General features: G+C 37.5%; 1 protein-coding gene across 1 annotated transcript; it reads right to left on the reverse strand.

Annotated features, from left to right (window-relative positions):
- Positions 1-339: 339 nt before the first annotated feature.
- LOC118563458 (leucine-rich repeat and coiled-coil domain-containing protein 1-like) lies at positions 340-13,567 on the reverse strand. Its single transcript, XM_036138383.1, has 10 exons — positions 13,449-13,567; positions 11,240-11,379; positions 8,348-8,549; positions 5,730-5,915; positions 5,348-5,522; positions 3,586-3,749; positions 3,133-3,341; positions 2,705-2,842; positions 2,136-2,271; positions 340-1,139 (listed from the first exon to the last, which is right to left on the reverse strand). The coding sequence occupies exons 2-10, from the start codon at positions 11,377-11,379 to the stop codon at positions 1,023-1,025; spliced, it is 1,467 nt and encodes a 488-aa protein (XP_035994276.1). The 5' UTR covers positions 13,449-13,567; the 3' UTR covers positions 340-1,022.
- Positions 13,568-16,365: the final 2,798 nt, after the last annotated feature.

Here is a 16,365-nt window from a genome sequence, read left to right on the forward strand (position 1 = left end):
CATTTTTTTTTTTTTTACAAAAACCACATATGCTATATTGCAGCCTTTTCACTGCATGAAAGCAATACATGAGTAAAACAAACATTTACCAAAAAGTGCTTGTTAGGAAAGATGTTCCATCCTTTTATGCTGTTGATCTCTTGGTAAACTTTCTGCAAAGTCAAGTGCCTGATACAAATGGTCTTGGCTTTACGTGACTCAACTTAGTGGCTTTTGTACTTACTGACTTTTATATCCGAATGAGCTTTAATCACCCAGTTGGTTCATACAAGTGATTTGGAATCTGGTTCTGATTTGCTCTCAATGAAAACATTCAGTAGAAATATACAAAAAAGTAAATTAGAAATATTTTTTATCTTTAATACGTATTTACATATATATTACACACCACACAAAATGTTTTGCATATATGCCAAGAAAAATTGTGTTTCATTTTACCAGGGCACATTCTTTTATAGCCATATAATAATAGTCAATAAAAAGTTCAACAATATAACTGGATTGTACTGTACAAAAATACATTGATTTGAAGTGAATTTGGACCAAACTATATAACTGAATATATGAATTGGGCTTGGTCATCTAGAAAAAAGCCCTCAAGTGAGGGGACCACTCTCACTATCGGCTGAAGGACAATCCAGGCTGTTTAACTCTGCCGCAATTTTCTCTCTGGGAGATGGTACCAATACGTCACTTATTGTTACCCTCTTAAAAAAAGCTTCCGAGGGTTCTCTTTGGCAACTTTGCATCACTTGGGCCTGGGATGTCTTCAGTTGATTCTGGAACATGTGATGTTGTTTCAGTTTCCTCTAGTAGCATTTGTTGTAAAATGGTGTTATATGAATGAACAGAATTGCAACAATAAAACAAAGTTTAAATCAAACCGTTGTCCTATATACTATTGTTACTTAAAACAATTTTTTTTACAAACCGTATAAAAGACAATGAAGACTTTATTAAGATATACAAAAACATTTACATGTAAAAATAAATTTAGAATAAAAAGTGGTCATATCAATATTTTATGTGTTAAAGTCTTTTAGGACATTGGTAAGGCGCTTCATTTTTTCCTCCATGACTCTCTTGTTAGCCTCCGTCTCCTCCAGGAGTTGACGCATCTCCTCCTCTACCTCATATACCTGAAAAAGAACCACACAGAAGATTAATTTAAAAACAAAAACTAAATTGCAGTCCTCTGTACCATAATTTCAGTTGTTGAATCTTTATTTTCAGTATGGCAGAAGAGAATGGGGTGCTGGGACACAATTTTTATTATAACATCTAATGAACATAAATCCAACATTAAGTAAAGTGTTGACATGTACTTGAACTTGTTGTAGTTAAATCCTCCTAAATTACTGGCACCTTTGACACCTTTGATAAAAAAGTGTTAATCAAAGGTGCCAAAAAAACAAAACAGAATGAGTGCAATTATTAGAGAAAAAAAATCATGAGACTTTTTTTTTTTTTTACAAATAAATTCTGCTATATTGCTAACAAACCTAGCAATTCTTATAAAATAAATGTCACCAAACTCTTTGTAATTTAAGCCACTTTTTAAGATGCTCAAAGCACTCAGGAACTAATTAGTAATCAATGACTATCTTCATAAAGTATGAATGGGACATGAAAAAAGGCTCATTTCTCTGAGGTACTCTTCAAAAGGAAGTACAAGAGAACATATTCAAGTATGGCACATGGGTGTTGATCTTCATAAGTCAAGACATGGCTACAAGAAAATGGCCACTGGCTTAAATTTGCTGATATCTAAAGTCAGAGCAAAGTATAAACAGTTAGAAACTGAAACCTTGACAAAAACATCTGGATTAAGGTATAAAATCCTTCATACTTAAAAAAAAAAGAATGAATTTTTTTTTAAGCTTTTGTATCATCCATGCATCCACTTTCTAACACGTCTATCCTTGTGGGGTCGCGAGGGATGCTGGTGCCTATCTCCAGCTGTCAATGGGCGAGAGGCGGGGTACACCCTGGACAGGTCGCCAGTCTATCGCAGGCTTTTGTATCAGTTTTGTGTTTTTACCTTTCACAAATCAAGGCAATGGCAAGCTGCAGCTGTTCTTCTTCGCAAACCTGAAAAAAGACTATTTATGTACAAGGAAAAATCCATATATTACCTTTAAATTGGCCTGTTCTATGCGTTTTTCCTTTTCATTAGCCTGCTGCAGCAGCTCAGCTTGATGCGCAGCCTGGACAGACTCCAGTTGTCGACGAAAAGCATCATCCACACAGCGCAACTTGTCAACTGCAGCTCTGCATAAGAAGCAATGATACTAAATGAAGCATGTCATACAAATGTGTACAAGATGTAATGTTTAAAATTAAAAATCCATCGTGTCAAATACAACTGTTTGACTTCCTAGTTCAGTAGCAACAGACAAATTATGTTTCATGTCACAATATTCTCCATTTTGTTTCCAGCAGAATATATTTTACACACTGTAATAAAGAAACAAAAACAATCATGAAATTCTGTCTTTGTGAAGATACTTTATCTATGCTTGCCCCCTTATTATTACAATAAAAATTATTGAGAAAAATAAAAATATTTCATCACACAGTTCTATTAAATTATGTATTGAAACATTAAAAAAACATCTGACCACTAATACATATAAAATAAATTATACAAAAAAGTGCTTGATAAATGCAGACCCAGAACGGAACAAAAATCTGCTGCTGTTACTTGTGTGCTTCTGATGCTTTGTCTCTTTCTTCCAGCAGCAGGCGCTCCTTGGAGTCAAAATTTTCCTTCATACGCTTCACTTGGCTTTCAAGACGAGTTAGCAGCTCTGCTTTCTCCTGCCACTTCTTATTTGAGTCACTGATAAAGGATGAGACACAAACAGAAAATAGAAATTGCTTCAGTCACAAATTACAAAACACAGGTATCCCTGTGTCTAACATGAGAAGCAGTCACCAGACAAAAATAATCATTTGGGATGTAACGTTTTCTGTTTCAGCTGAATATATTAAATAAGCTTTTTACATACAAATAAACGTTATTTTCATTTCAATATATACTTGATTTAGCAACGGTGGTGATCAAATCCTGTGCATTTCCCCTCATTTTTTCAATATTATCAGACATTTTTTCCCCGTGTTTAAATTTACCTATAAACCCTTTTGACATCCTCAAGCTCTGCTTCCTTGTCTTCCAGCTGCTGTTTCAGCTCCTCTTTACGCAGGCTAAGATGTGCCAGCTGGTCCTTCAGCTCAGCCTGCTGGCCTGTTTCATCCTCCAGCTGCTGCTGAAACTTTTTTTGGGTCTGCACAGCGTCCTCCTTCATGCTGCGGATCAGATTGTCACGTTCCTGCAAGGACTGAACAGCAGGAAGGTAATGGATGAAAATGGGCCCAGAGAGTCTTGCTGAAGGCTATTTTGCAGAAGCAGGAAAACAAGCACCAAACACAATGTTGATTTTTCTTTGGCTTTTCAAAAAGATGAGGTAGCTTACTGGAATGTGAAAACACTCTGCTGGAAGAGTAGAGATTTTAGTAAAATAGCCCAATCATCTTTTTTTTAAAACATAAGAAAAAAAGTACAACTACCACATATCAAAGCACCTCTTTCAGTTTGCGAATGGTCTCAGTCTGGTCATCCATGATTTTGGTTTTGATTCTAAGGGCATCGTGGTCTCTGTCGTTCTGTTTTCTCTGAGTCTCCAGCTCAGCAGTCAGCACCTCTATCCTGGCCTCCAAACGGCCACGATCCTGAGCCAATGATGCACCTGGGAAAAAAAAATAAAAGGAAAAATTTAATTACTGCATTTTTCAGACCGTAAGGCGCACCGGATTATAAGGCGCACTGTAAATTAACATGTCCATGTGTGTCTTTGTTCACACATAAGGCATACCTGATCATAAAGGCACATTAATATTTTTCCCATGTGTGTAATATTACTCCGCTCCTTCACGTATACAGCTCTCTCCTGAGAGGGAGAGCTATCCGTCTCTGTCGGGAGTACAGAGTAATTGGACTACACTGCCCTGTTTATAACATAAGGCCAAAATAAATGTAATTTTTATAATGAATTAACTTACTACATTGCAAAAAGGTAACTAAAAGTAAGTAAAATCTTCTTAAAATGAATGTGTTTGTCCTTACTTTGAGCAGGTAAATAAGATTATCTGCCAATGGAATAAGATTTTTGTACTTAAATTAGGAACAACTTAACTCCATCTTATTTCAAGTGCAGTATATCTAATTATCTTATTTTAAGTGTCAAACACTCATTCCATTGGCAGACAAACTTATTTATCTGCTCAAATCAAGGAAAATACACTCATTTCGAGAAAATGTTACTTATTTTTAGTTCCGATTTTGCAGTGTAGGTTTATTGTTACTAGCAGCTCAGTGTATCAAGCTCGGTGTCACATATAACACATTTCGATGTAAAGACTTCTTACCACCGAGAAGTTTATAGTGTGAAACCGCGTAAGCAGTTGTAAAAATTTAGCTCTGCACGTACCTGTATGCATAGAGTCTGCCTTGAGTATACCTTAAGTACATGCAGACCTCCATAGAGTAAAGCACGCCCGAGTATGTGGGGGCTTTTACATGAATGCATTTCAAGTTTCAACATTACCGTCAGGCAGTTTTGTAGACAGCTCAGGGGTCCGTTCAGGTAGAGAGACAGTGTACCGCATTTTACAAAATAAAATAGTCCAGTAGGCACAACGGTAATCACATATAAGGATTATAAGACGCACCATAAATATTTGAGAAAAATTAAGGATTTTAAGTGCGCCTTTAGTCCGAAAAATACGATACATCTCATATTACTTTGATTTTATTGTTTCATCTGTTTTGCAAATGCCACGTTACAAACACATTAATATAGAGTAACACAAAATTGTGAACTGTAAGTCCTATAAAGTTAGATTTTGGTCCCATTTGACCACAGCACCTTCTTTCACATGTTTGCAGTGTCCTCAGTGTGGGCTACAACAAACTTTAGACATGAATTAGTACAGGTACTTTCAATAATGGCTTTTCTCCCCCACTCTTCCATTAAGGCCAGATCTGTGGTGTGCAGAACAAGTATTTGTCTTGTTTTCTTAAAAGGGAAAAATACAAAGAACTATGATGTGAGTGTGGTACTGTACAGTAAATCAAGAAAGAATGGCTCAAAAGTAAAACTCTTTCTCTGTGTAGGCAGCAGTCTCTGAAATGACCACTAGATGGCAATAGCCTCTGTGAAATCTCCACATTAGCGCTATAAAACTTTTTACAAGGGCTACTAGTAAATAAAGACTAAAACTGCATTTCAGCGTCTCCGCTGTGAACTGAAAGTGCATCCCAAGTATTTTTGTGGCTCTCCCTCACCCTGCTGAGCGAGCTCCTGGCCCCAGATCCTCCTCTCAGCCCTGAGGCCCTCAATGATCGACTCCTGAGCCGTGAGCTGAGACACGAGTCGTGCCTTTTCTTTCTTAAGCATCTCGAGCTGCAGCCCTAAACGCTGGCTTTGCTCCACCTCTGCTTCAAGGGAATGCACATGGTTCTGGCAGAAGAACAGACACAGACTGGATTAATGATCAGTATCTATCTGTCAAGACTGGCAGATGGTAACGCAGCAGGATCGTTGAGTATTCATATCAGAAAGTAATCATTATTCTAGATGCTACACCACCTGCTTGTCCAAAACGTAAAATGTAATCAGGCAATGCTGTTACAGTACATAAATAAAAATAACCATTTTGCTTCACACCTTGAGCTCTGTGACAGCATCTTTCTTGGCTTTGATGAGCCCAGAGATTCGGGTTTTCTGTTCTTTGACCATAGCGGTGAGTTCCTGCACCAGAGGGCCTGATTTCCTCTCTCTTTGCTGGGACTGAGCAAGGGTCGCCTTAAGCTCCATCAGCTCTGCAGTCATATGATCACAAGCATCTTTCACCTGAGGAGGAAAAGTCAAGAGTTTAAACACCATAGAAGTTTTTTTATTTAAGCTTTACCAGACTTGACATTTCACCCACTCTCAAATTGTGCCCAACAAAGGCAGTTTCTACATTCGTCGATTTACACAAAGCAACGTTTCAGAAACGCGTTTGGCAATCTGTTTCTTATTCAGGCTTTTCCTGAAGGTGAACAGTTTGAATGACGTCAAGGACAAAATTGTGCAAGTGGTGGCAATCAGGAAAAAAGATTGCATTTTGTTCAGAGCCTGAACAAAAGTATGAACGGATTCAAATATAGTCCTTTTCTAAAGCTTCCCTCCAGCAGCAATCAAAGACTACTTGTCCTGAAACAAGTGATCCCAACTGAGTCTGAGCTTAGGTCTTCAGTCTTAAAAACCGAGGTCAGTACAGTTCAATCACTTCTTTTGAAACATACAAAGTAATAATTTACAGCTCAAGCACAGAAACTGTAGTCTAATATTTAGGATGTCAGAAAGGCTCTAGGAATACTCTAACATTTTCCATAATTTTATGCAAGTTTTATTTTTATATAAGGGAGTATTTCATATACGCTGCTACAATATTTACTTTCAAATAATAAAATTCTTGGGGCTCAGTCTCTGCTTCAGGTAGAGTACAGCAAGTAACCTGGTGTCTGTTTCACTAGCGATGGTAGGTTCTCCGCCAGGAGCAACGTAAACATTACTGAAGACGCTTCGCTAGAACTAGAAAAGTAGTTACTTGAACTTCTCTACTTGAGGCAAAGAGAAAAAAAAAGATCAAAGTTTATGGCTCTTGTGTAAAAGATTTACTGAACCACACCAGTGCAGACCCACATTATAGATTGGTCGAGGTGTGACATTAAATACAACTAATCGTTTCCTGTTTCATATCAGTTACTTAAATTCCATCTCTTCCATTTAACTTTATTTATATAGTGCCAATTCATGATACATGTCATCTCAAGGCACTTTTCAAAGTCAAATTCAATCAGACTATACAGATTGGGTCTATTTGCTAAATGTCAGAATAATGACAGGAATTTTTTTTCTTCAAATTTAGAAGGTTCCATACATTTCCTTAGTACTTTGTAGAATATTCTATTAACAAATATTTGTTGAATCAAATGTTTTGAATTTCCTTCCACAAGCTTCTTACAACAGTTTGGAGGACTATTTTGCCATTCCTCCAGATATGACTGCGGTAAAGTCAGGTTAGGGGGCAGAGTGATCAGAGGTCTGTCCTAAAGGTCCCTGCTTATACAGGCCTAGTTTTATTGTGGATAATAAAACCTTCCTTCAACTTGCATCTTCACAGGGTCTTCAAATAGCGCTGTGCGATTTTGCCAAAAATCTAAACTGCAATATATTTTACCCATAATGGCCATTTATTTTTCACATTTCTCTGCATTAATCATTAAGCAACAAAAATGGCCTGTAGACAAAGATGTTTGTAAACAAGGACTATTTTAAAAAAAATTGTACCGTTTTTTTTTTTATTAATCAGAATAGTCTTATTCAAGAGAATAGCTTGTTGAGTTGGACATCAATCCTTGTTGAACATATAGTGCAAAATGCAACCAACAAACAAGTGTATGTATTAATCATCGTGACCGATACTTAATGCTATGGTGAGATTCCTAAAAAGTATTGATTATATAATCTCTAAAACAAGCAATAAAATTAGATTATCTCACTGCTGCAACTCTCTTCCCTTCCATATGAAGGCAAACCCACTTTAAACATAATTCTGACAACTAAAGGACATGTCTTGTAGCCAGAAATTGCATACCTCTGCAATCTGGAAATTGTGATTCTTAAAATTGTGATTATATTGCAAATGCGATTAATTGTCTAGCCCTAATTTGAAGTAAAAATAAAAACAAATATGAAATGATTAGAGATATTAGACATTGAGAAAAAAAGCTAACGTGTAATTTTTTTAACAGTTCCATAAACATCTGGTTTCATCTCCTTTATAACTTGCTTTACTGTGACTTATTTCTCTTTTTAGAACAAAGAAAACTCATTTTGTCATAATTTTACAACGAGGGAGAATCGTTTAGTTGAGAATAAAACCAGACAATTTATTTCCATTCTTGGGAAAAAAAATATATAAAAAATAATAATACGTTCCCTGTTTAGTGAAAAAAGCAAACAGTGTGCAGGCTAATTACTGTAGAACTGCAGAAAAAATATTACATACTGCAAACCATGTCATTTTATTTTTGCAACTCTACACAGCTTTTGCATAAAATCAGATTGTGGGCCTGCTCACGCCAGCCTTTTAACCCTTCTTTATATTTAAAAACCAACTGATTTCCAGTATTATTTTTGGGAATAGTTACAAAAAGCCATATGTGGCTCTAGAAATGCAGGTTATGTTGACCAAGAAATACTGTATTTATGATGGCATCTCAGTAAAACCAGACCTCAGAGAAGCGGGTCGCCTCAATGGTTAGCGCCATGCGGAACTCATCCTCAAGAGCAGCGTACTGTTTCCTTCCCTCTGACAGCTTCTCCTGCAGTTCCGCCTCCCTCTGCTTATGTCTCTGTTCCACTGCTGCTACTTCCTTTGACACTGCCTGCTGGAAATCTGCCCCGCCGGGCTGTAACCGCAGCTCCAGCTGTTTTCTGATGAGAATCGGAAGACAACAGAACATTGACATGTGTACATCACTCCGACATCCTATGTCCTTTACTTTAGACTTAAATAACATAAAACTTAAAAATTAAAATGAAATTCATAGGGTTACCAGATAAATTTTAATCATGCTTCATTACCTTTATTCCTATTTTTAAAAATAGAGAGCAATCTCTTTTCAATACTGTAAAATGGGTGTAAGAATCCATTTTAGGACACCCTGTATATATACAGTTAGGCCCAGATATATTTGGACAGTGACACAATCTCCATGATTTGGTCTGCATGCCACCACATTGGATTTGAAATGAAACAACTACAATGTAAATGAAGTGCAGACTTTAAGGTTTAATACATGGGATTTAACAAACATATGATTTAACATGTAGGAATTGTAGTTATTGTTATACAAAAGCTCCTCATTTCAGGGGCTCAAAAGTAATTGGACAAATAAACATAACTCTAAGTAAAATGTTACTTTTCAGTATTTTGTTGAGAATCCTTTGCAGGCAATGACTGCCTGAAGTCTGGAACCCATGGACATCACCAAATGTTAGGTTTCCTCCTTAGGGATGCTTTTCCAGGCCTTTACTCCAGCTGTCTTCACTTGGTGCTTGTTTGTGTGTCTTTCTGCCTTAAGTTTCGTCTTGAGCAAATTAAATGCATTCTCGACTGGGTTGAGATCTGGTGATTAACTCGGCCATTGCAGAATATTCCACAAACCAGATTTGCTTTTACTCTATGTTTTGGATCATTGTCCATCTGTAGTGTGAAGCACCATCCAATCAACTTTGCTGCATTTGGATGAATCTAAGCAGAAATTATATCCCTATACACTTCAGAATTCATCCGGCTGCTTCTGTCTTTTGTCACATCATCAATAAACAGAAGTTATTGGAAGCAATTGGAAGCCATGCATGCCCATGCCATCACACTGCCTCCACCATGTTATACAGGAGATGCAGTGTGTTTTGAATCATGAACTGTTCCAATTCTTCTCCAAACTTTCTTCTTTCCTTCAAACTGGTACAGGTTGATCTTAGTCTCATCTGTCCAAAGAATACTTTTCCAGAACTGGGCTGGTTTCTTCTGGTGTTTTTTGGCAAAGTCAATTTTTCAATTAAATTTTTGAGGCTGATAAATGGTTTGCACCCAGTGGTGAATCTTTTGTATTTACTCTTTTTATGGTACATTTAGATACTGATGCATCTACTTCCTGGAGAGTGTTCTTCACTTGAGTTGATGCTGTGAAGGGTTTTTCTTCACCATGGAAAGGATTCTGCGATCATCCACCACTGTTGTCTCCCGTAGACGTCCAGGCCTCTTTGAGTTCACAAGCTCACCAGAGCGCTCTTATTTTTCCTCAGAACGTACCAAATTGTTAATTTGGCCACTCCTAATGTTTCTGCTATCTCTATGATGGATTTCCTATTTTTTTCTGCCTGAGGATGGTCTGTTTTACCTCCATTGAGCTCCTTTGATCACATGTTGTGTGTTCACAGCAATAACTTCCAAATGCAGACACCACAGCTGGAATCAACTTAACTCCAGACCTTTTAACTGCTTAATTGATGTCAGGTTAACGACGAAAAGCCCATGCAGCCTTTTTATTTATTTTGCAGTCTTCTCAGTCAATTGTCCAATTACTTTTGGTCCCTTGAAAAAGAGTATGTATTAAAGAACCGTAATTCATAAACCCTTGCTCCAATTTAGATGTGAATACTCTCAAATTACAGCGGAGAGTCTGCACTTTAAGTCCATATTGATTATATAATTGTATCCTGAATATGTTTTCATAAGCAGCTAAAATAACAAAAATTGTGTTACAGTCAAAATGTTTATGGGCCTAACTGTATATTTGTATTAACTAAACGTTGTAAACATGTTCAGTTGTAAGCAAGTGATGCCGTTATATAGTGAAATGTAAAAATCTCACAGCAGCCTGCAGAGATGTTGAACAAGCAAAAGGTATGAGCCTCAAAGTGATTAAAGAACATTTTCTAAATTTTTGCGAAATTGGTGGAATTTAATTTCCTCATCAGATACACAATCAGTCAGTTCAGAGGGACATCCAAAAATATCTGAATAAGCATGAATATCTGTGTGTTGTAAAAAAAAACATGAAAGTTTTAGATCAAAAGCCAATAAAGTGGCATCATTGTAAAATCTAGAAAAAAGAGATATATACAACTATAAAAGAATATGCTATCTTATAAAGCTGACATGTGTTAACTGCCTAATCCTGTGACCAGCTAACATTGATCACCACCTTTATATAACATTTTCTGCCCTTGCAATTGTATTTCAGTTGTGTTTTAATTTAATTTAATGTGTTTTGTCTTATTTTGCAGCTAATGATAAATAGGAAGTGAATTAGCCTTTGGCTAGAGGGTGTCCTGATTGATTTTGAAATAGTAAAATTGTTTACAGTCTTTTCCCTAGAAAAAAATCTAACTAAATAAAAAAAAAACACGAGAACTTAAAATTTGCACATCAGCTTTTACAAAGCTGATGTGCAAAGTAAAAATGAGAAAAAGGTCATTTTAGCTGAACTTATTTTTTCTAGAGATATTTTTGGTCATATGTATTATAGGATAAGAATCAATAATTTAAAAAAGGGTTATAAGGGTTTTAAAAAGTGAGAGGCTCTGACAAGTTGCAATACTTCCTTCAGGTGTACCTGTGCTCCTGCTCTCTGGATGCCAACAGTTCATGTAGCTGCTGGATTTTGTCTTTGTGCTGTCGAACTGAGACTCTCTGGATGTCCAGCTCTCTCCTCAGAGCTGCTGCCTTGTTCTCCAGCTCCTGGTGACGTTTCATCTGAGGAACGTCAACACATATTCAGCAGCATCCTGTGACCTTTGCTGGAAAATTATTCTAAATTCTACATTTTCACCCAATCTGTGGGCTGACGCAGTGAAATACCTCACTTGTACAATTAAAATTGTACAGTTCAACCTCCATTGAGCAAGAATTCATATTAATTGAAATATTTTACATTTTCTTATACTACAACCACACACTTCAGTGTATTTTACAAGGATTTTTTGTGATACAAAGAAGTCTTCCAATATTTTTTACTAATAACAATCCTTAAAGCTGCAGTAAGATACTTATGTAAATATGTTTATTTTTCACATTTTTGTTAAAACTGTCATTATGTCCTGAAAGTAAAGTATAAAACAGATAATCTGTGAAAAAATAAAGCCCGTCTGGTTCCTCCCAGTGGTCCTACATCAATTTGCAGAAATAAACCGTTCCCAATCAGAAACAACTAATCAGGGCCAGGAGGAATGTGTCAGCAGTATCAATCACTCCGCCTATGCGCTCCCCCAGCACAGTGCATGCTGTCACTCTAACTCACGATTGCCAGTGGGCTGTAGCCGTGCGGAGAAATGGTGTAGGAACAACCTAACGTTACGGGAAAATTGGCAATTTTTTGTAGAGCACCTTCTCAAAAAACAAAGATAAGTAAGCGGGAGAAAACCGACGACAAAAAGGAAGCTAAAATGAAAGAATTAGACCAAACTCGAAACAAAACGCAATAAACATTGGAGCAGCTTTTCAGACGTGGAGGGAGCTGAGTCTCCTGAAAGGATTTAGAACCAATCCAGAGTTATCCAAATTTCTGCTTGGCAGGTATCTCTGCTTGATTTATATTTTTAAAAACTACACAACCAAGATAGCGACGGTAACAGTGTCACTAGTGATAGCTGTCTATCTGCTGTCATCGGTGGCCCTGTGTGTATTCACAGCAGGCTCTGCTGTGGGGGAGGGACTTGTAAGGTGTCCTTGTTCAAACTTCCGGGATAAGACCACAGTTTTCTCAGAACTTCCTACTGCAGCTTTAACTTTGTAAATCATTTTCATTTAGCCCCGTCCTCCAATACCACAAAATAAAATCCTGTGCAGCTATTTACCTTCAGAAGGTCTGCTTATTAATAAAACAGAGTCCATCTGTGTCCAAAACAATCAGTATTAATCCCACTGTTCTGTTGATTAGTGAACAATAGCGGAGAGGTTTAAAGCAGAGTTAGGCTATAAAACAATATTCCAAGCTTTGAACAATGAAGAGAGTACATGACACCCTAGCAAACCTAGCAAGATATCATCATCCACCTAAACTGACAAGGTGAGCAACGACAGCTTTAATCAGAGGAATTACCAGGACCGTGTTGTCTTTGGAAGTGGTACAGAAATTCACAGCTCAGGAGGGATAATCTGCTGACAACTATTATTTGTGCAGTCTGCTTATCTGGCTTTCATAGAAGAGTAAAAAGAAGGAGGTCATTGTTAAAAGAAAACCATGAGAAATATATTATATGCAGTCTGGAAAAGCTATGGACATGGACACAGAAAAGTGGCTAAGACCAAATTTTTGCTTTTTTTCTCCAAATGCAAAATACGTGTGGTGAAAAACCAATCCTGCACATCTTCCTAAACCGGTAACCATGAACATGCTGGTGAGAGTATCATGATGTGAGGATGATTTCCTTCAGCAGAAAGCTGGTCAGAGTTAATGGAAAGATGAATGGCGTTAAATACAGAACAATCCTACTACTAAAGAGGCTACTAAGCTCATGAGGATGTCATGGTTCAGACCAGACCCGGGCTTTTTATTGCCTTCAGGCCATATCCACCCCTTTGGGTTCAAAACGGAAAATCAGTAGAAAACGTATTGATATAGGTGTGCTGAACACAAATCCAAGATTTCTCAGATTTGTATTTTTATTTAAAGACCACTTAGCATTTTTCTTCCACTTAATTATCCAATATTAGTGTCTGTCTGTCACATTAACATCCCTCAAAACTATGCTGTGATCACTTGACAAGATATCCCATACACAGCCTGAAAACTACTCCTGAATAAAATGAATCAGAATGCATACCTCTTCAGCCTGCTGGCAAGCCCTGAGAGCGTCTCCATGGGAGACGGTTTCCTCCAGCCTTCGCAGCGCAGCCCTGTGTTGTTCTTCGCTGCTCCGGGCCTTGCTCCACCTGCTGGGTTAGAGACTGGACACCTCGTCTCAAGCTCCTCAACGCGAGCCTGCAGCTCGGAGCGTCCTGATCTCTCTTTCAGCAGCAGGTCCTTCAGTCTGGTTAGTGCAGGGCACAAACAGTTACAAGCTGAATTTCTAATTCAACCCTGTTTTAAAACTAGGTTAGGAAAAACAATCACTAATTTCAATACTGTAATTCAAAATCTGCTAATTAAAAACAAAATATATAATTGAAGGTGAAATGTAAATGAAGACTCACTGAGGGGGGAAAAAAATAAGATAATGTAAATAAGACACCTCCAAACTGCAAGATCTCAAACACTGATGCAGACTGATCCCAGAACTGATGAGTCACCTCTCAGTAATCTGTCTGGTGAGGGATGTAGCTGGTGACAGAACAGCTGTGTTTGCTGCTACACGGTGACAGCTGAGACCGATTTGTGTAATGCTGCTGACATATGCGTGCCCCAAACCCATAATTACACCATCATGCAAATTGATCTGAATGGGAATACGATGCAACAAGGAAAACGCACCAGACAGCGATACCCATTTGTTCAGAGTAGACACAACACAGCCTCTCGTGAAACAGCATAAATTACAAATGGTTCAGTTTGGATAGTTGCTGTCTGAAGAATATACAGTGCTGTGAATTAAGTGTTTGATTCTTGTCACACTTAAGTATTTCAGATCATCACATACATTTCAATATAGGATAAGAATAAACAGAGTAAACAGAAATGGTAGTTTTCAAATGAGGATTTCCTTCATTAAGGAAACAAAAAGCTATCAAAGCCAACCTGGTCCGATGGGAAAAAGAAATCACCCCCTTGTTAGGTCATTAACTGTCATTCAACTACATTACTAAGGATAGCAGGAGTTATTAGGTTTAGGGTATAATTACTTCTTGACATAGGGTTAGGTTTATTAAGATAGCTTTTTTCCGACAATGAATAAAAATAAATAAATTGAAAACTGCTTTTTGTATTTACTTGGGATTTCTTCTTTCAATGTTAGTATTAGTTAGATGATCTGAAACATTTACATGCGACGAAAAACCAAAACAGAAGAAGTCTGTAAGGGGGCAATCACCTTTTCACAGCACAGTAAATACAGGTAAGGTAATCTGGCTGGATAAGTTTATTATCTTTAATTATGGGGTCAAATTGTTAGTTCTCCTCAGTTTTCCTCACTTCAGCTTAAAATCGTTTTTTGTGCTGCTGTTTGTTTACAGAGCATACATGTCCGCCTACACTTCCCTCCTACCTGTCTGTAGTGTGCAGAGCCATGCTCTGAAGATCTTTTTCGTCGCTGACTGTTAGGCTGCAGCACTTCAGCTCCTCTGTCAGCTTCCGCACAGCTTGTTCTGCCTTCCAACGCCTCTCCCTTTCCTGATCGCGCTCCTCCACAATTGTCTGAACAGCACAATTAAAGAAGGGGGGGGGGGGGGAGAGGGGGAGATGTCCTTAAAACTATGACTGGTAAATGTTCACTTGCTTAGCGTCATTCAACCTTACTGAAATTCTACAAAGCGCCTTAGCTATGTTTTTTGTAACTCCCACATTAACTGCAACCTTGCATCTAATATTTTCTTTTCTTTCTTTCTTTTTTTTTTGGGGGGGGGGGGCATTTGGTTGGCAACCCCACAAGAACAAGACATTTGGACACAAAGACAGGCTCCCCTACTGAGTAAAGAGGAAAAATACCAATTTTTGCCTTTCAGTCTGTCACATGGTTGGTGGTTAAAATAACACATCCTAGATCTGAATGAATGAAATATTCTCATTACATACTTTGTTCTTAACTTAGCTCCTGAAAGCAACATATTCTTCAACAAATGTTTGTAAAAAGACAGTTTGCATGCTGTAGTGAAAGACTTTATACAACTGGTAGTGGGCATGCAAGTGGTTTAAGTACCTGTTTTAAATTGATGTAACGACACCTGTCAATCAATCCTAGAGGCTTGTCACCAAACTGACCATTATCATCACATTAGTCCTGAAATGTGAAACGGCCGGATCTGCAGAAGCTGCAGAACCTTCACCTGCGATAACATTTTGCATAACTAACACAATGTGGGGATCTTGTGAAAAATCATTAGTAAACATGGTAAATGTGTCAGTGGGAAAATGCTATTTTACATTACTTTGTATTGCTTAAGGCTATAGTGAAACAATCTTCATTCAGCTTTAAGTTCCAAGGGGATCATCTTATTAGTGGTTGTCCCACATGCCACATGTGACGTGCTTGTTTCCTTTCCTCGGTTTCCTCTTGCTGCGTACTTCTAGTGTTTATGTATCCAGTGAGCTTCGTTTTTCAGCCGTTCATTGTAGCTATGCTGCTCTCACTGTATACTTTGAAAAATGGCTGCAGTCATAAGAAGCAAACGTCTTACAAGTTTATTAGAAGACAATAAATACCTCAGAAGAAAGAAATAGGACCAGAGTTTTTTTGAGAGATTCTTTGTTAGTTGTTATCACTTACCAGGATTCCAATTTTGGATAAAGCTTTTAATAGGTAGTGTTAGGACTGGGCGATAATTGATTTAATTGATTAATTAAAATTTACACTATATTAAGATAAAATTTTGGCAAATCGGATTATACTCTGCCAATGCACTATTGGGCTTCCATGAAGACAATAACTTGAACTGAAAATATTGTCATATTTAAAGAGGAAAGTTTTTACCATAAGAACAAGGCAGTTTATTTTTATTATTTTTTTTAAGTAGTTTGAAGTTACACAGTGAAGCCTGTTCTTACTCATTGTGGTAAAACCACTAGCAGCAAACTTTAGTTATATCTTT

The sequence above is a fragment of the Fundulus heteroclitus genome, chromosome 6 (genome assembly GCF_011125445.2).
Source record: "Fundulus heteroclitus isolate FHET01 chromosome 6, MU-UCD_Fhet_4.1, whole genome shotgun sequence".
Lineage (NCBI taxonomy): Eukaryota > Metazoa > Chordata > Actinopteri > Cyprinodontiformes > Fundulidae > Fundulus > Fundulus heteroclitus.